The sequence below is a fragment of the Phaenicophaeus curvirostris genome, chromosome Z (genome assembly GCF_032191515.1).
Source record: "Phaenicophaeus curvirostris isolate KB17595 chromosome Z, BPBGC_Pcur_1.0, whole genome shotgun sequence".
Classification (NCBI taxonomy): domain Eukaryota; kingdom Metazoa; phylum Chordata; class Aves; order Cuculiformes; family Cuculidae; genus Phaenicophaeus; species Phaenicophaeus curvirostris.
In genome coordinates, this window is record NC_091431.1 from 58,395,499 (window position 1) to 58,415,899 (window position 20,401).

The following is a 20,401-nucleotide window of genomic DNA, read 5'->3' on the forward strand; positions in this document are numbered from 1 at the left end:
GAACTACAGAAACATCTCATTTCATCTTATGTCGGTACCTTTACTTCCCCTTCTCCTTCCCCGCTGGCAATACCAAGCTAGACAAACAAACAAAAAACAATCTGAATAAAACTCACTCTTGCAAACCAAGCAGAGTAGTAGTCATACCTCTTGCTGAGACTGGTGCTCCTGGAAGAAAAGACATCCAGAATGAAGAGGTATTTTAGGGAGCATTTTGGGTTAGATATTCATATTATATCTCACCTTAATTCCTGCTTTTGTTTAAGAACTTATAACTTCTTTTTATCATTTCTAGAACATAGCTAATAGATTATCAAAGTCACAAATCCTACTCTACTCCTGAGCTTTCTAGGCAAAAATTCTGCCTTTAATAGTCATGCAACACAGAGCTGAAGACTGATCTGTCCTTTTTAAAATACTCAAGAACTGGCCTAGTCATTAGTTGGAGCTCAAATAAAATCCAGAAATTCACTGCTCATGACTCCTCTCTCCTTCTTCCACAGTAGACCTATGTCTAAATTCAACCTTATATGTACAGATAAATCTGTCAAAACTCATTGTTTTCTGGGCTGAGAGGCTAATTTTTAGCTCCAGCTGAGCACAGCACTCACCTCGTTCACTCTAGAGACAGACATCTGTGGCACAACTTTTGCATGGGAAAAATGTTCCAGCCACTTGCTAGCTACTGGCTGGGTCATACACACCTTGTCAAAGTGATCTATTTCATTTAAGATGTATAGACTTAAAACTACACAGCCCAGAGAAAAAAGACAGCAATTGTTTCCTTCACTAAACATGCTGTCCTAAGAAGAGTTCAATGTGTAACAGCAGTTAATCATTGACAAACAAAAGAATACAGTTTTAAAAAAAAAACTTAATTGTTCCTTGCAACAGAGGATTATGACATGGTGTACTGGGTAACTGGTACAAAATGCATGCTTCATGGAAATAATTGTATTTCTATTGCACATTTTTTTAAAAAAACTTTATCACTTTTACTTTCTTTGTCTTTGCACCTCAGAGGCAATTTCTATTACACAGAAAGGTCTGTTTCCTTCCTCAGCCTTCTTTTGAAATGACTGGATAGTCATCTTTATTTGAAGACATTTTTCGCTGGCTGACAGTGTTGTATCCAGCTAGGATGGATGTCTTCCATCAGGCCACCTGTCTGAATCACAGCTACCAACCAGAAACTGTGTTGCTGATAATGACTGCAGAGTTCCCCTGGTTCACGTGACAGAAGGACAGCTCCTTTATTCTTGACAGGGGACAAGGATGTCAGGCACACAGCACAGGCATAGCCCTGGCTGGCCAGGAGGACACAGCTTTGGGTCACAGTTGTGCCCTGTGAATGAAGAGTGGCTGTTTTGCCGCAGCCTCTACCCTATGCTGGTCTCCCATCCTGCCCATCGTTGTCCCACCATGCTACCTCTCCACGCAGGCAATCACAGAGGGCGTACAGCTGTCTGCAGGAATACACAGCATGCCGCACGCTGAAACAGGCCCTGCCGCAGAAATCCCGCACCAGCCTGAGGCACCTTTGACCCTTACATGCTGCGTGTCCCTGCTACCGCACCAAGTGTGCAAGGTGAGGGATGCGTGATGTTCGCAGTCATCTGCAACACCCCTACGCTCCGGAGACAGAGCCCACAGGCAAACCTGGCTTTTAATGTGCTGGCAGCAAAACCCCAGGCTGTGCTCGTGGGAAAAAGCCACAGCCTCTCACCCTCTGCTCCCCCATCATCCTCCAAGGGTCATTTCCCACCTCCCATTATCCACCCGTGCTGGGACAAGGACCTCGGAGTGGAGCTGCACTGCGTGGCTGAGAAGGCCAATGGCATCTTCTCTTGTATCAGAAACGGCGTGGCCAGCAGGACCAGGGCAGTGATTCTTGCCCTGTACTCGGCACTGGTGAGACCGCTCCTCGAGTACTGTGTTCAATTCTGGGCCCCTCACCACAAGAAGGATGTTGAGGCTCTGGAGCGAGACCAGAGAAGAACAACAAAGCTGGTGAAGGGGCTGGAGAACAGGCCTTATGAGGAGCGGCTGAGAGAGCCAGGGTTGTTTAGCCTGGAGAAGAGGAGGCTGAGGGGAGACCTCATTGCTCTCTACAACTACCTGAAAGGAGGTTGTAGAGAGGAGGGTGCTGGCCTCTTCTCCCAAGTGACAGGGGACAGGACAAGGGGAAATGGCCTCAAGCTCCACCAGGGGATGTTCAGGCTGGACACCAGAAAGAAATTTTTCATGGAAAGGGTCATTGGGCACTGGCAGAGGCTGCCCAGGAGGTGGTTGAGTCCTCATCCCTGGAGGTGTTTAAAAGATGAGTAGGTGAGGTGCTCAAGGATGTGGCTTAGTGGTTGATAGGAATGGGTGGACTCTGTGATCCAAGAGGTCCTTTCCAACTTGGTGATTCTATGACTGTATGAGCCAGTAGCCGGAGGGAGCAGGGCCGCAGGGCCGCAGGGCCGGCTGGCAGCGCGGAGGGAGCTGGGCCGCGCGGCCCGTGCGGTCGGAGGGCGGGCGAGGCGCCGGCAGCACAGGCCGCAGGGGGCGGTGCGGGCGGCCCGGGCGCAGGCGCCGCCGGGAGCGGGCGCGGAGCGGTGCCCGCCCGGGGTCCGCGGCTCCATGAGCTGCCAGGTAGGTGCGGCGGCCCGGCCAGGGCGAGGCGGGGGCGGTGGGGCGCGCTGAGCGCCGCTCCTCGGCGGGCGGAGGCGCCGGGAAGGTGGGGGTGGGGGGGGGGACACCGATCGGCGCGGACTCCCCGTCCCTTGCTCTGCCCTCAGCCGGGGCGCCGGTCCGTTTTCGCTCGGCTGTTGTGTCGTTTGCGGGGCGGTGAGCGGCTCTGTCCCCCGCAGGTGTCGGTGCTGTACTTCGCCCGCAGCGCCGAGCTGGCGGGGCTGCGCCGAGAGACCCTCCGGGTGCCGCGGGAGGTCACGGCGCTGCAGCTCTGGGAGGAGATCGTCAGCGTCCACCCCAGGTACCGGGGCGGGAGGCTTTGCAAGCCGAAGTGAGGCGTCTGGAGTCGAGCACAAACGCATGTCGGTACCTTTAATGCTGGTACCGAAAATGCTGTCAAAGGAACTCTTTAAGTTTTGGAGGTTTAGAAAGAAAGCGCCTTTTTTCAGCCCTTGGCAACACGAGGGAGCGATCTCCAATAATCATGTGCAGCGAGACAAGAGCTCGGGACAGAATATGTTTCCCACTCGCATACATATGTTAAAGTTTTCCCTGAAATCTTTCGCGTATTCTGTTACTTTTTAAGGACTAATTTTAATCTTGTTGTGAACTTCACAACAGTCAGATCTTCTGCTAATTTGGAGCTGGTTCCAGCTCTGTCTGACCCTGTATTTGAGATAAGGAAACACTGTAAACAGAGGTCATCACGGAAGAAGAGACATCTGTTCAGCACAGATCATAGTTCACACAAGACATTATGATCTTTAAAAAATAAGCAGTATCTGGAAAACACTGTTTTAAAGGAAATATTCAATCAGAGGGACATGCTCTCTGGCTTTCAAACACTACAGTTACTTAGATGAAACATAACTCTGCTTTAGCTAAAATCAAAGATATTCCACATTTTGTAAAAGTAACTGTTTCTTATATCAATACCATAAAACCAGTGACACGATCTTGTAACCTGTGGTGAGTGCTTTGTGGTTTGGCTGGTTGCAGATCCTGTAGCCTTGTGTATATGCAAGGAAAGACTAAGTCCCAATAAATATACCCCAAAGTTTGGCCTGAGGGGCAGTTTAAGACTTGTGGCCCATGCCCCAGGGTGGGCCGCAGTGTAGTAACTCTATTCTACATGGAAACACCTGAGGTGATTATTAGGCTGAAGAGAAGGCGAGGTATCACAAGGACAGGTCAAGCACAGCTGGGGCAATAAAGAAGAAATTGACAATAATGTGCAGGTGTTTTCAATCTCTTATCTTTAACTGTACTGTTAGATGTTGGGCTGAGCTTATGGCACATTCTAGAAGGCAGATCAGGAAGGGAATTTAAGCCCTGCTGCAGGCTTCCAGCCGCTCAGCCCTTGCATTGGATACAGGCTTAGCCACTTTAAACTTCCTCTGTGTTGAAGAAATCCAAACCACTGTTGGTTGCATTTTATAGCGAGTATTCCCCTGAGGGAGTGCTAGGTGTGTGCTGTAAGGACCCCTGCAACACTGGTGCTTGTTGGGGGTGTCAGCAGAAATCCCTCATTAGGTTAACGCTGAGGGAAGATGCTCAGTTCTGTCAAGAATGAGTCTGACAGAGAAATTTGCAGCACCATTTTAGGATAAGAAGTGAAAAACAAGTATGGTGTAACAGAGGTTGAGATCATCATGATTTAGTGCTGAATGCACCGAATTTCTATAACTTTCGACTGAGGTGCTGAAGTATTCCTTTAGGCACTACTCTTTCTTATTAGATCTGTTCTCAAAGGCTATGGAAGCAATTCACTGTTTAGCAATGGCATCTGTTCCCAAATGAGAAGCTCTAACCAAATGTTAGACCAGGGGCCTTTTCATCACAGAGAACTGTGGCTGAGTGTGTTTCGAGGGAGGAGGCAGTAGGGAGCGAGTGTATTGTACTTTGCAGCCTATTACATGGTGTCAGAGGCAGGAGCAGCATCTTTGGTTGGTTTGCTAGTTTGTCAGCTTTGTTCTTTTATGAATGATGACTTGGAGCAGTACATTTTGCATGTTAGTTAGCAGCGGCCTTCTTGAAAAACACTTATGTTCCTATATTTTCTGGGGAAACTCTGGAAAAATATAGGGTATTGACCACAGACTTCTGTTCATATTGCTAATTAATCTAACTGCAGCTTGAGCTTACTTGACAGTCCTTTTCTGTTCAACCCATTTTCCCCCTATGAATTAACTTGCGAGTGACTTTAATTAGAGCCCATCCTTCTAATGGGCACTTCATGTCCCTACTTGTGCTCAGTTCCTCAGTGGCTTGCTTGACTTTCATGTAGTCCATCCCTTCAGTCTGCTTTCTGAGTCAGCTCTGCTGTGTTTTGCTCAGCCTGTGCCTTGCCTACTTTTGTCTATCTGGCTAGTAGGAAATAAGACGATTTTTACTTGTACCCTTTCGGCATGCCTACTTGTTTCTAGGCAGTACAGCTCTGCCCTGTCTGTGCCAGATTTTGTAGTCTGAAACAATAACAGGTATCACACCTGCACCTTCTAAAGTAAAATGTTGGCCTTCTTTTTCTGGTGCCTTACTGGTGTTGCCCCCATGCTCACTGTATGATTGCACTTCGTCATGTAAGCACCTCCTTGCCTCATGATATACAGAGTTGTGGACTCTCACAGCAGCGTCTCATAGATGAGGAATAAAAAATACGTAGATGATCTGCCAGAAAACACACAGTATCTGCCCTCCTAGTTCTGTTACCACTCCTTATCAGTACCAAATTTCAAACCTTTAAGTAAGAAAGACCCAAAGCCTCATTAAGTGGTCAGGTTATACAACAAGAGCAGCTCTGACCACTGAGTCTTCATGAGATCTCTCAAACAGCATCCCACAGTGCTTCTTGCTTACTTCAGTCCAACCAGACTGACTGAGTGGAACGTTTCCTTCTAATCCCAAATTGCATGGTTGCTACTTTTTGAATTACCTACTTCTTCGTTAGAAGCTGCTGAAGTGGGTCTAGTATACATTGGTTCATTCTGCTGTAAGCCTACAACAAATCCAATTTGTGACTTCTGAAAATTATACTGAGTTAGTTTCTCCTTAGCTGCCACAAGAAAATCCAAGATTAGGAGATGGGTGTTTGCTGCAGTTTTAAAAGTGTATTGGAAGCAGAATTGTGTAAGTCTCAGTAGTATTTACCTCAGCTGCCCTAGACTGTATGCCAATTTGTTCTTTAATGTTATCTCATGGTTAAATGCAAACACTGTTTAGAAACTTATTTGTGCTCCTGCCAATCCCCCTCAGGCTTGCTGTCATACGGGATCAAGTGGTTTTCGCTGTTCGGCAGGAGTACGTGCTTCTTGGAGATCAGCTTCTGGTCTTGCAGCCTGGAGACGAGGTTGCCATCATCCCACCAATTAGTGGAGGCTGAATCTGCCCAGGTTCGGTAGGTAGGTATCCCTTCTTGCTTCATTTCCTATGGAGTGTCATACTGTGCTAGTATATCTCATGGATTCTGTATAATGTTCATTGTTTTTCTGTTTAGGTCCAGAGATGTGATTGCAATTCTATTTCTCCACTCCTGTACTCTTTTGAAAGAGTGGTGTAACTTGCATTTCCTGCTGGAGACAACCAGAAACTATAGGCTGGTGCACCAATAAGTGATTAGCACGTCTGCAGTAAATGGAAGAAAATTGCCAGAGAGGTCAGGCATTGTTTTCAATTTGGGCTTTAGGTCTTGTTATTCTTTCATTGTTGTTTCTGGCTACCAATAGATACCCAGCTTGCCTAAAAAAGATAATTATGAAAAACATCCTGCCACTTTATAACTGAAAAGATGATACAGAAAAGGAATGACTGATGCTTAAAAATACCTTTTTTGTATGTGTGCTTTTTGGTTTTTTTTGGTTTTTTTTGTGCCAGTCTGTGTATTTACTGTAGCTTCTTCCATTGCTGCTGCTTAAAATATTCCTTTTCCTCCTCAGTCTTGGTTGAACTGATGACTGGTTTCTATCTGTTGTAACTGGTAGCGTGATAAGAACTCTACTCCGTGTTTATCAGAAATCTGTTTTAAACTGTATTTGATTTCAGGGTAAGACGGGGAGGAGCGGCTGACAGTCTTGCCACAGCAGTCCATGCTGGTTGATTGTACTGTTGAACTGGGGGCTCAGACTTGTTCTAGTTTCGTCCTACAGGACCAGACCTTCCTACCAAGAAGGAACCTGCATGCATTAAAAAACAGGTCCTTTCTTGATGTTTGCCTTTAATATTCTCTGAGCAAGTCTGCTGAGAAGTGAATTTACCATGGAGACTGGTCTCTTGGGGCGAGGAAGTAGATTGTGCATGTTTCCTGCATAAATTGAGGCATCAGCACTGGATAAAAAGCTGTTGGCCAATGCTAGCATTGCCAAAAACAACAGCAGAGTCTGTTTATTTTCAGCTTTTCTAGTGAGCTATGGATGAAAGCGAAGATGTGCCAAAAGATTTTATCAAGCTCAAGTCTGAAAAGCTTTCTGTAGCTGAAGTGTCAGAGCTCGTCAATTCACCATACTGTGGTGCAGTGTCTCTGTTCATTGGTGAGTTTAGTATTTCTGAACTGTACTTCTTTGTGTGTTAATAGCCTAATAAATGGAACCTACGTTGTCCACACTGCAAACCCATGCTTCTCAAATAAATAAATTCCTGGACTGAATCCAGAATGTTCAGAAAACATGTTCTGAATTATTTAGAACAAGTCCGTGGCAGCTCTTGAAGAGTTGCTCTGGGACAAAATGGCGAGAAGCTTCCCTGCTGTTGTGGCTATCCTAGGGCAGAACAGAACAGCAGCTCTGGCATGCAGGACTGCTTGGGAGCTGTTCTCGCATACTCCCAACACAGGTTGTTCAAAGTGGGAGGTGTGAAGTTGTGGATGTGCAAACCATAGGTCCGCACCTGTATGAAAGCTCCTGCAACTCAGATTTTGATTGAAAGTAAAGTACTATTTTCTGCATGAGCTGGTGAAGGTCAAGGGTTATAGCTCTGTTCTGTTGCTTAGTGTAGGCAGTGCAGAGCTTGAAACCTTTTGTGCTTAAAACCTTAGTGCAACTGGGCTCCTAAGTGCTGACTGAGCACTTAATCATTGCATGGGCAAGTGCAATAATAGGACATCTGCAGTTACCACAGGTGTCCCAGTGTTAGGCATTACGGACTGCAGACAACTTGTACAATTGTGTAAACTAAATTCTTCGTAGTGTATTGAAGATTTCTCTTGTTCAAAGAATTTCTACGCAGTCATGATTAGGAGAGGTCATTTATATTTGTGCAGTGCTGACCTTGACCATAGCAGGAGATCCTGGAGTTTACTCAGTATTTACATGTAATATCTTCTTATATAATAAGTATGGAATATAATAAGTATGGGATATAATAAGTATATAATATAATATAATATAATTTTACTTGGTGCTTTTGGTTGATAAATCATTTGTGTTTAGGTACTACAAGAAATAATTTTGAAGGGAAAAAAGTGATTCATTTAGAATATGAAGCATATACTTCAATGGCAGAGACTGAAATAAAGAAAATCTGCAGAGATGTTAGACAGAAGTGGCCATCAGTCAAACATATTGCAGTGCATCATAGACTTGGGTATGTCACTGGGTATGTCTTGTTGCGGAGCTAAGTTTCAGAAACCATCTTTTCAGAAATGTGTGCATTGGTAGTGTTTGCTGGAGTCCACATTTAGCCTGCAGGATCATTGATACCGCTGTGATAGTTGGAAACTGGGAAGAAGGGATTGAGATTTCATTCCAGGGATGGGATGGGATGGGGAGGTTGTTGGCTTGTTTTATCTTTTTTATAAAAATGAAGTTGGCAGCACCATTGAGGTGCAGCAGAAGGTTCTTATTATCAGATTTCAATCAAATCAAGCTATAGGGAATCTGAAAGATTGGAGTATGAGGAGGGGAAGGGCATGGTAATGGCTAGCCATGCTTGCTGGAGAACCTCCAGTTGTTCCTTGAGTCTCGAATAAGCATTTTCTGTTGGGTTCAAAACATTGAATATTAGTATCTGACGTACTCTTGAGTCTTTGCTGTCCATCACATTTATCACTGAAATTAGCAGAATTTGCAGAGTCTGTTGCTTGTTTTCTTTTTTTTTAGCAGAAGGAACTTGGGAGGTGAGTTCAATGTTAGCTCTGTGAGGTAGTTTCATTAGATTTGCTCTGTAGTCAACAGGGATAGTGATTCTTCTGTGGGCAGCTCAAAGCATTTAAGCTTAGGTTTTTCCTATGAACTGTTTGCCAGAGAAATTTTACTACAGAGGGAGGGCTGGGAAGCAGCTTTTGGGAATACTTCCCTTGTGAGGAGCAAAACAAAACCTTATGCTACTTCTCTTAAGTTTGGAGAGCAACACACCAAGCAGGAAAAACCTCATGATTTGAAATCAGAATTTGTCAAAAATCAAGTTTTATTGCAAAATCTGCATAGTTTGAAGCTCTTAATTTCTTTTTTTCACAGATTCTTGTGCAAGCTGACACGATTTCTTAGGCTTTCAGATAAGAACTGGCTGTTCCTAACTTGTTATTGTTCATTATTAAGCCAGCTTCCAGTGAGTTTCCTGTGCATTGTTGCAAGTTAGCTATTTTCCCCTCTTAATTCCATAGACTTTATTTAAAAAAAGGAAAGAATGGAAGAAAAAAGCCTATGTCTAGTGGTTTTATTTATTTTGAAGTGTTGAATTCTTACATCTGGTAGTGATTTTGGTAGTGGTTTTCTTTCTTTTTAAGAAATATATAATGTTTTGGATATGGCTTGACACTTGCTCAGTATGAATGAGTCAAGAGAGCATGTGGCCAGAATAGTGACGTGACATGGCCACAACTTTTGGGTGCTCTTGATGTTAAGCGTTAACTAAAGCTGCTGTTGTTCTTCTTTTCTCCTTAGTGTGGTTCCAATAACTGAAGCAAGTGTAATTATTGCAGTCTCTTCACCGCATAGAGCGGAATCCCTTGAAGCTGTAACGTACTGCATCAATACCTTAAAAGCATCTGTCCCAATATGGAAAAAGGTATGTTTGGGGAAAAATTTGATTTTAGGTTTGTGTCAGAGTCCTAGACAGCTGGGCTAAAGGCTGCCTCTGCTCTTAAGAGAACTACTGCCCATACTGGATTATGGAGAGTAATTGCTCCTGACAGGATACCGGTGTCTGGCACTATTGAGTTTCCTCTAATAAAGCCAGGCCCATCTGTGGCAGGTAGGGTACCCGAAAGTCCCTCATGTTCCTGTTACATTCAGCTTCTCTTCCTTTTAATACCATCCTGGGGTCCAAGTGAAGGACTCCTGAGCTCCTTTTTGAGTGGCAGAACTCAAGTTCTGCACAGGCTTGTGGTAGAACTTTGAGTCAGCTTTGCTTTGGCTGGTATTGCAGTTTGCAAGTAAAAGTGACATTTCTTGTCTTTCTGTTTTTCTCTCATCCCCATGGCCTTGGGAAAGCACAAAGCATTAGGCAACAACACACAATGAAGGGATGAGCAGAGGTCAACGATGTGTGGAGAGAACAGCCTGGGTCTAGAAAGAGGCTTATTGCATAACCACAGTGTTGCATGAAAGTAATGAGGATTACCTCTGCCTTCTTTCCCAGGCATGTGGTAACAGTGATGTTCTCTGCATTACTCTACTTTCCTGATGCCTCTTTCAGCAGACTGGTTCTGTGGTCTCAGAATAATCAGGGGCTCAGACTCCTGCTAAATTTGCTGCTTGGGCTGCTACTGGGTGTTCCAGTCTGTCCTGGATTGTATTTTGTGTATTGTAATTTTTTTTTTTTAATATTGACATTTTGTATACAGCTAAATACTCTCCTTAACATGGCAACAAATAAAAAGGACAGTTTTAGAAATGAGTGCTGTGTGCTCTACAGCTTTTACATAACTTCTTCTAGATCTCTTTTTTTGAATTGACTTCAGTATAGATGGGTTTTTATAAATTTAATGGGGTTGAGCCTGAGGTCCAGCATCTGCCAACATGTAAGTCAGCATGTTCTAGAGGTGTTGCCTTCTTTTCTGTTGATTAGCCAAGTGCTATGTAGTTCTGTTGTGATCAGTAAATAATAGCAGGGTGGCTTTACATAGCAGACTCCCACAATATTTCCAATTGTTTGTTTATATTTACAGGAGATGTATGAGGACGAATATTCTTGGAAAGAAAACAAGGAGTGCTTTTGGGCAAATTCAGAAAAATAACTGTATTCTTCTAAAAATAAAGTTTTATTCTTCCTTATTAACATACTGGTATAGCTTTGAGTTGTTTTTACACAGATACTATATGTTTTTAAGCAGTTGTAACAGACATTTCAATCTGAATAATTTAATTAGGAATGAATAAGTAATAATTAGGGTTTTCAAGTATTCTTGACTCTTCTCTGAAATCATCTCTTTGTGCATTTTAACACGGAGTCAGTTTTTCTGGTTACAAGGTGTTCAGTCCTCTGTTGTATATGCTGGTTTAGTGCCATTACATTGGTAATCTGTGTTCACTGCATGGGAGGTCACAACAGGACAGCTGAATTATTTTTTTTACTCTTAAAAAAAATCCTGAGTAGTTTAATTTTATATGACTATTGAATCAGTTTGCAAGCTTCATGCTATTTTGTCATTCTGGTAACATGAAAGCTACTTGAAGTAGTTTTAACAGTTTTTTGGTACAGAGAAAAATATATAAACTATACCCCAGAGTTATTAACTTTTAATAGTGGTTACGTTCCAGTAACTCTGAACTGTAACACAGCTACTCCAGTAGCTCTGTCTCAGAAACATTTTTACTGTGTGGCTGAGTCCACTGCGTTAAAAAAATACGGACAACCGTGATTCAAAGTTAGATCTAATACACCACCAGCAACAAACTTGCATTAGCAATAACACGCAAACCTGTAACTATATAATGATGTCTAGACATGATTAATTTTTAAGGAGCTTTTTTGGCTGTATAATTGTATTGTGCTGCAGAAAAAAACCCCAGCTATTATTACAAATAGACAACTATAAGTTTAATTGGTTTTATTAGTTTGACTTCAGACATGTTAGGATTCAAAGTCATCAAGATGGATTAGTTTTTCAAAGGAAAGTGAGTCTATTGAACTTTGTTATATGCATTTATATTCACACTCATTATTTTAATACAGTTTTTCTTGTTACTGTTTTGAAACCTGGTTGAAAAAGACTGATATAGTGTGTCTGTGTCAATGGGCTGCTCATCTGAGTATGATTTATATTATTAATATAAATATAAATGATACTTATATTATTGTACTGGGCCATGGTAGTATTTAGATGGTAAGTCCCATCTTGTATGGTATTTTTACTAATGCTGAGAGGCAGTTTCATCTAGTCATCATTATCAGTGTAGACAAGACAGATATTAAGGAAGGGAAATGAGGTAAAGAAAAGTAAAATTATTTGCTTGGGTTTATACATCACTTCTTCACACAATACTTAAGTGTCAGCTGTACCGTCCATTTTATTGTGTCTGCAGTGAAAGATCTAAATCCAGCTGCTCGCTGCACAAGATAAAACAAGAAAAGTAGGCAATCTCTTTTCCCACAGTGATCTGAATCAGTTTTAGTACCTAGTGATGGGTACTGTATCTGGATTAAGTAAACCCCAGTGAAACATACATCTTCAGGCAGAAGCATGGTTAAACTGGTGTTAGCTGCTTGTTAACTTACTGATGCACTTTCCTCAGTGGAAGTGATCACAAATACTTCCTCTGCATGACAGGGCTGCTCCTTAGAAACCATGTGGGTCCTGTTACCCATGTAGAGCTGACTAAGTTCAAGGTTGAATTTTCCTTTGCATTGGAGGCTGTAGAGAAGCCCTCTGCTGTTTGAATGTAATTTTTTACCAGGAATTGTACAGAATCCTGAGATCATTTCCTCTGTCAAATAATTATTTTTGATTTTAGAAAAGAAAGAAATACCCTAACTAACTTGCCCATTTTTGGTGTTCATTTTTCACACTCGTGTTTGCTGCTACCATGCAACTAATTAGTGTATTAATTTTACAAAAATACATAGCTAGCTTGCCTTGTGGTGGATGGTTTATGAGTGGAGTAAAACCTGTGCAGTGCTTGTGTACTGGTGCTGCACTCTGTTTTCTGTATCAGTGGTGTTAAGAACAGTGAAATTGTACTTGTGGCCCTATGATCAGGGACAATTCCTGCATTGCACTAGTGCCTCCTAATGCTCCAGTCTCCTGGAAGATTTCTCCAGTGTGACCTTAAGTGCACCTTCCCCATCAGCAATGCAGCTGGGAAGGAGGGTGCAGAAAAGAAGAGAAAGAATAATTGTGTACTTCCCCACAGTGACCAGGAACAATGAATGGAAGAGATGTTGTACTGAGTCAGAGCTGAGTGTTACAATGTGTGTATGCTTCTATGGTCAAAACAATGAAATGTCATTTTGTGTCCCTGGCTGTGCATGAGGCAAGTATTGCTTTGTTCTGGAACAATGATGTATCGGTATTGTGTAACTTTGGGTTCTTCAGCTGGCATCTAAAAGCGAAATGGAAATGCCCCTAGGAGGGATGATGTGCATAATTAGAGGTAAAATGTATCTCACTGAAAATAATGTCCACACTCTGAGCTTGGTGTTCTGGCTCCCTCTGTAGGGCTACACTGTCTGCTAGGGAGATGTTACCCTAAGACAGCTAATTGCTCTGTTTTAAGATAGCTGCCTAAGGCTACGTCTGGAGCGACCCAGCAGTGATTCCAAATTTCCAGGCCAGGGGATGAAACCCAGCTGTGTCTGACTGTGTGTCAGGGAAGGATGCGGCTGCACGTGTCCTGTTTTGCACACATGAAGGACCAGGCTGCTGGATGAGGGCTACTTTGTGTTCTGGTGAAGGCTGTGATGATGGGCAGCTGCAGACCAATATACAATGGAGGCCTCACTTTCTGGGAAGACTTTAGCTGTTTCTCTGCCTTGGCTATATGGGCACATAATCCCACCCCTCCATGGCAGTTCCAGCTGCATCACAGTGTTCCTTAGTAGTGGTGGCTCTGGGTGCAGACAGATGTTCTCAGGAACAGACGCTGCAGACCAGAGGGTCATTGTGTAATTCCTGTAGGGCTCTGCCAGATCATGGGTGTTTGTGGAGTGGAAGCACATGTCTGCAGAATGAGAGTTTGTCCTGAAAAGTTGTCTTGGTTGTGGCTGGCAGCATTTCAGTATGCTGATTAGTCCCTTTGTCCGGCAGAACATCCATATACTGGAGCTATTTAATTTTAAGAGTTGCCTTTCCTGCTTTTGATCTTTTCTTCAGCTGTTTTCTCAAAAGAAGTGCAGCCTGATGCATACTATGAAATTACTAACTGATGGCTTGTCATGAAATAACTGGAGTGGGAGAGGCGGGACTGTTATAAAGAGCATACCCAGGAGATGGCAGCTGAGAGACGGCTTTGCTGGAGGAGCAGCTCCCAGCCTTCCCAGGTGCTGGCTGTACTGGGAAATACAGGCACTCACTTTGGTTGTCACTTATGAGACTGCCAGTTTCCAACTCAGAAATGAAGCCTTTAGATTTCTCATCTTCAAATATTTTTGGCTTTTCTCTTGATTCACTTACCCCAAATCTATTTAAGGAATTTCTAGTTTTATAGACTAATGCATTTAATTGCTCCATCAAAAAGAAAAAAACCTGCTAAAATTATTTATTAGCAAAGTAAAATGGTATGTGAAATCAGACAATGCTATCTCTTGAACCACTGAAAAGCTCTGGAAACTCTACTTCAAGCTCTTCCATTAAGTGTCCTGTGGAGGTATTTGAACAAAGAATTAAGAATAGGCTGATAACTATAAATCAGCAGTTTGTGCAAGTACCTCAGGCCTGTTTCTTAACACCAAACAAACCATACAATTTGTTCCTATGGAGTGTTACAAAAATCTTCTCTTTAGGTTGCTGTTTGAAAATAAACGTATCTGTGTTCAGCAGTATTACTGTTTTTATTGTAGTAATGCCATTAGGCCCTCAGGTAGGCACCACAGTGATACAGTCCCTGCTCCCATAGAGCTTACATGCTTGCTTTCAGAAGTTAGTTTACAACCAAACTCTTATATCCCAAATATATACATAGACTTATATGAAAGTAACTCTGTTTTTGAACTCGGTTCTAGTACTACCAAGAAATCAGCAGCTAGATTTCAAGACCAGAATCGGTTATAACTTGAGTTTTCTTGAAGGTATTCCTGGTTTCTCTTCCTGCAAGCACAAATAAGCACATGCTGAAGCTCAACATTTCAGAATATTAATTCACCTGTAATGTGCTGTTTTGAAAAAGTAAAACTAAAAAACCCAAACCAATCCCTTGTGCATAATACAAAATATACATAGTATTTCCAGCATTATTTGCGGCTGCGCCAACTTAAAAGTGCAATAAACTCACCCATTACAAAAACTGAATTAGCTATTTAAGTACTAATTGTAAAAGAAAAATAAAAATAAACTAATAACTTTAAGTGGTTAGGATAGAAAAACCTTACCCATTGCTATGCCTTCCCTTTATTTTGTGAATAATATTGTCCCGGCTTAGGGGGCGGAAATCCTGTTGTCTGGGTCAAAATAAAACCCAGTGAAAAGCAGTGAATTGCATCATTGCTACCTGATTGAGAAACTGTTAAATCCCCAAAGAAGCTGGATGTCAGACATTGACCTATGCCTCTCACCAAAGGTGGAAGACGGAAATCTGTCTGAATGCCTAAGTTTCCCTTGCAAGCAGCACCAAAAATGAAAGTTGTTGCCATCTGCTGTGTTGTGTAATTCCCCCTCCGGCCTGGAGTGCCTGACACTGGTTATGTAGGCACTTCCCACACATACAGGTGTAGGGTTTTGTTTTCTTCCTCACAAGTTTATACAAGACTTAAGTCAGACAAATTTTTATCTTTACTTTCAAAGCATTTGCCCTCAGGGTTTATAATTACAAGTCAGGAGCTTATTCTTTATGCAATTGCTGCTTTTTCTATATTTTTATTTCTACTTTTAAAATAATTGTTCTGGTCACAAACTCAGCCAATGGCAACAATCTTGTTTGACAATTGAGATCAGAATCTGGATTGTTTTTCAGAATGTTAAATCAACACCCTAAAACATAACATTTCATAGATAGAAAATAAATCCAACACACATATAAAACTACAGTGAGCACAATCCAGCTGTCGCTGCAAATGAAGCTGATCTTTGCCAAAGAGGTAATTGGCTCCTGACTGACTAGTGATTAAAAAAGACTGAATAAAACCTTCAAACATGCTCAAGCCTAGTTTTTTTAAGTCTCTCAGAAAATAACCTGAAAAGTGCCTAAGCATAATTACAGTCTAGCTTTGGGGGAAAGAAAACGTGACTTTTTATTCTGAATCAGGCACATTTAAATGTTTTACTCTTCAAGTAAATCACCATGAGTTGGAAACAATTTCACTTGCATGGCAGCATACGTAACGACAACACAGACATTTTCTCTCACTACTGATTATAAGCATAACAACCAGCCATGAAAGAGAAAGGCAGCCAAAAGGACAGTTCCCCTGACTGCTACCAGTCTTACAGCATGGGCCTTTAAAAGACTGAGCTTTAATTAAAACCAGGCAGCATAGTGCCATGTGATAAACTTGAGTGCAGAACCAACACAAAGTCACTCAATTGTTGTGCTCAGAGCTCCTGCCAGAGCACTAAAGTACTTTACTGTTTAAAACATAAGTTAACCTTTTCAAGACATGAATATGTGGGACCAAATAAAATGTGATGGGTAAGGAGGTCATACTGAACTTTGGTCTCCTGGAGGGCACTGAGCTGCTAAAGAAACAAGTGCAGTAAACAATTTACAGAGCTTAGATCTCTATCCCCTTTCCTAATGTGCAGACTCCCTTGGTCACTATCCCCTTTAGTTCACTTCATGCTCCTAGTCCTGCAAAGTCTTCCAGCACAGTATTAAAGTCAAGATCTTGATTGTCTTCCCTATTTATGTCAAAAGCCAGACTGATGTCAGAAGGACTGTGAGTGTAAAGCCCAGTGTAACCGTGGTGGTAGTGCTTCTCAAGATGAAACTGGAAATCCCACCATAACATGGCAGAGAACATGCTATAAGTGATTATGAAATTCATATTTTCTTCTCAGAGAGAAAGTATGCAGAAGGCAGTTACACGTACCATTTAGCAATGTTTCCACAAAACAATGTACTTCAGTAATTTAGTTGTGACCTTAATGCAAGAAATACAGTGAACTTTTCAAACAGTTTGCTCATCCAGTTGTCCTGTAGGACCCAGACAGACATCTTCATATGCAGCTCCCACTTTATAGATCAAGGTTTGCTGGTGCAAATTATTTCTCTAAAACAATAAGGATGGAGCTAGTCAGTGTGAAAATGACTTTTCTTCTTGCAGTCTGGAAGCAGTATTCACCACACATTCATCATGAACTTAATAGAAAATGTCCTTTACACATATGGTACTTGTCAACTGAATTACGAACTGATGCTGTTCCACAATAATCTGAAGTAAATTGCTCTGTTTCACTTTGCAGTGGATCAGGAGAAGGTTTGCTGGCACAATATGTTACTGTAAACTCCGGACCTGCCAGTTCTAAGGGCTAAGTTTGTATGAAAGGCAACAATTTACAAGAAAAGGCACTATAAATCATTTTTGAAAGAAACAAACTGTCCTGCAGTTACTCTTATAATAGAGTAGAATCTGTAAAATATTTTCATCTATAAAAAGACACTTTAATTAAAAATGTTTAAATGTTACTAAGCTTTAAGGCACTCCAGCTGAAGAACTGACTGGATTACAACTACTGTTGGTGGCTCAGATCTCCTTTCTTCATCCACATAACTCATCTTCTTCAGTCTTTGTCCTTTGTGAGTTCTGTAATTTCATCAACATCTTCTATATCCTGTGTCATTTTCTCATACTGTCGCTTGAAGAAGCCGAGCTGTGAGAATTATTAAAATAACACCACAGTGCAGTCAGTCATCAATGGTTACATTTCTCTGCTAAGCTGAACAGTGTGATGGCAGAAACACACGTGTGCATGCACACACATACAGTAATTGATTTGTAGACAATTTCTGACTCTGAAGTGAAAGGAGTTTGTCCTTAAACTAGTTCAACTAAAAGCCAGAACAGCAGTACTGAGTAGCTAGTTGTCTCCCTGCCAAGATACAGACATCCCCATGCTGCCTTGGTGTGCCAAGGAGCCATTTAAGCACTAATGCTCTGGCACACAGAAAAACTTTTCTCCCTTCCCTTAATCTAGGTATCCTTTGTTAATGACTTTTTGCCCTCGCCCTTCTCTGGTCTCTCTTTGTCTCTTCTGTGCATATCCTCTCTCTCCTTGCATCTAATTCCCAGCCTTGCCCACTGGGAATATCGTAGTTCAGAGCCCAGCTGGGGAGTTATGGAAGGAGGCAAGTAGTGTCAAAAGAAAAAAGGAAATGCCACAGCCCCTGTTTTGAATCTTTGGAAACTCATTTATCATCATCACATTGCCAATTTCTATGGTGACCTATTTAAGAACTTAGGTTTTTAAAGCTCTTCTAAACACTTCCATCAAGGGCGCGATGCCAATGCAGTATTTTTCATACCACCAAACTGCATGTGTGGTTTTGTTCAGCACCAGAGAAGAGAGATTCCAAAGAAAATAGCCCAAATGTATTTATCCCTTTCTGTTTTTCTTTTTAAGAATATAAACACCTACTTACTTTCCACAAAACAGCAACCAATACTAACAGTAAGAGGAGTCCAGCCAATATACTGCCAATTACAACACCGATTGGTATCTCAGCTTTCTCATCCAGCTTTATTATTGTAACTGGTATCTGAAAGCAGAGAGGTGCGTTAGGGGTTAATGTTAACTGCATATAAAGTAGGATTTGTAAACTAAATAACTCACTGATCAAGAACAGCTAGGCTGCACACATTCCAGGATCAATGGTTGGAACACCAGGCAATTGCAGCCCAGTGACTGGTGTCCACAAGCACCTGGTTGCACTACCATGGCTCATGGCAGTGACATTTAAGGGTTAGGGGACCTCATCACACTTGGCCGTACACGACAGATAAACAGTCTATTCCTGCCAGCTTTCTGCCTGTCCAGTAGGACTGGGGGGAGGTTCAGAGTTGGTCCTTTAGTACACAGACTCACCATCACTAGGTAAACCAGACATGCTTACACACAAGTGGGGAATAGCTTGGTACAGCGGTCCATCTGCTCAAAACAGACTTCTGCTGCCAGCTGGAGAAGAACTACTTCCAACTGAGTGTGGTCAAAGCCTGTTATCTGTGGTGAGCAGCTGTAGGAGGCAATACTAATCAGGTAGGCCAGATGCCATCATGCACTCACTACATTTGCTGAAATTTCTCTCCTCCTGCTAGGCAGGTACCTCTGCCTCCTTTGCCTGCTGTTCTCCTTTGCCTGCTTCTCCTACTCCCCGCGAAACCACTAACAGCTTCTTAGATCTTATGTTAATCTGTGTCCTCCTGAGTCAACTGAATGAATTTGCTGTAAGATGTATGGGTCAGACAGGAGTGTTTCTAGCACACCTATGCTTCCTGAACTCCAAGCAATACCAGAGAGCTCCCAGAAGAGTATACTGTGTCTGGAATTCAGTTTTCAGGTGATACCCTATCTAGTTGGATTGGATATGGCCTACTAGGTAGCTACGTATAACATAATTGGTCAGGGAGACATTGCTGTAGTATTTATGAGCTGTCAACTCTTCTAATTTAATCTTGGAACAACATGCATTTAGAAAGAAGGAGTTATTTTCCTCCCTGAAACATGATAAAAGAAGTCATGTTGCTTTACTTTCTCAGGGTTGCTTGCTCAGTGCATTTGTCTGGTGTAATTTAACTTAAGCTTTCTGGGAAACTTGCACCAGACTGACATCTCAGTGATTTAAGTCATTTCTGCTGGAAGGCACCTGTGTTGTGCTAGGTGTGGCTATGTGTATTCATTTCACTGAGGCAGGATGGCTTTGTTTTCTAACCAAATGTCCATAATGATGATTATAGCAGGTTAACATTCTGTCCTCCAGCTGGCAGTCCCTTCCAACTTGGAAAAACTAAAAGCTTTTACGCAAAGATACCTAGGCACCTTCCTCACATACCATCACAAGGCAATATTAATTCACATTTGGCAACACAGCAACCCAGTTCATCCAACTAAAGAGCCAATCTCATACGCATGTACAGTTTGCCTAGACATGCATTCTCCATTAGATTAACAGTGAAGTGGCACTGTTGGAGAAGTAAATCAATGCCTAAGAACAAATGTCTTTCCTAAAGCTAAACTGCCAGTAAGACATCACAGCTGGGATTCACCTCATCTAGTCCCACGTCTACAAAGTAGTTCCTTGGCTTCAGATGGAGAAGGATAGGTTCTCTTAGGGCCTAATTCACCTACTTATTTTCAGGATCATCTTTAAGATCACATGAATTTCATCTCAGAAATAATTCTTTTTGTAGATTAGGGTTTACACAAAGGCTAACTCTGATGTGGATGACTCATGTAGATATTAAGTTGGATGAATCACACCACTTTCATCTAAAATAACAGGATAAACGGGGAAAAACTCAGATTGCTTCTGCACTGTCCTATTTCCAAAGAAGGCGTGAAGGAAAAAGACTGGGTACCACTGCTGGCCTGCCAAGAAATATATGCAGTGGTGGGTACTGACCCCATCACTGGAGTGTCAAAGGAAACTGTACCAGCTCTTAGGAGAGTGTATCTCCACCAGCTGGCACATTTTCCAAGCCTTTTCAT

At 42.3% G+C, this 20,401-nt stretch overlaps 2 protein-coding genes across 17 annotated transcripts in view; one reads left to right on the top strand and one right to left on the bottom strand.

Moving 5' to 3' along the window:
• Positions 1-2,525: 2,525 nt before the first annotated feature.
• On the top strand, positions 2,526-13,297 carry MOCS2 (molybdenum cofactor synthesis 2). 15 transcript variants are annotated; one of them, XM_069880502.1, is made up of 6 exons: positions 2,526-2,637; positions 5,929-6,070; positions 7,064-7,199; positions 8,097-8,250; positions 9,549-9,672; positions 10,775-10,884. In XM_069880502.1, the coding sequence occupies exons 3-6, from the start codon at positions 7,079-7,081 to the stop codon at positions 10,841-10,843; spliced, it is 468 nt and encodes a 155-aa protein (XP_069736603.1). In that variant the 5' UTR covers positions 2,526-2,637; positions 5,929-6,070; positions 7,064-7,078; the 3' UTR covers positions 10,844-10,884. The 15 variants fall into 15 exon arrangements, 13 of the variants coding, with proteins under 13 accessions (XP_069736603.1, XP_069736613.1, XP_069736611.1 ...); XR_011339408.1 differs by lacking the exons at positions 8,097-8,250; positions 9,549-9,672; positions 10,775-10,884 and adding exons at positions 2,856-2,977; positions 6,170-6,328; positions 6,715-6,947 and having other exon boundaries at positions 2,532-2,637; positions 5,929-6,074; positions 7,064-7,083; XM_069880508.1 differs by lacking the exon at positions 2,526-2,637 and adding an exon at positions 2,772-2,977 and having other exon boundaries at positions 5,929-6,074.
• A 1,201-nt stretch (positions 13,298-14,498) lies between these two features.
• ITGA2 (integrin subunit alpha 2) overlaps positions 14,499-20,401 on the bottom strand; it is a 69,402-nt gene continuing 63,499 nt past the window's right edge. For both annotated transcript variants that reach the window (XM_069880496.1, XM_069880495.1), the window contains 2 exons: positions 18,339-18,455; positions 14,499-17,569 (listed from right to left, as the gene is read on the bottom strand). In XM_069880496.1, the coding sequence (XP_069736597.1) occupies positions 17,480-17,569; positions 18,339-18,455 (207 nt within the window). In that variant the 3' untranslated portion in view covers positions 14,499-17,479. The remainder of the gene's footprint in view (positions 17,570-18,338; positions 18,456-20,401) is intronic.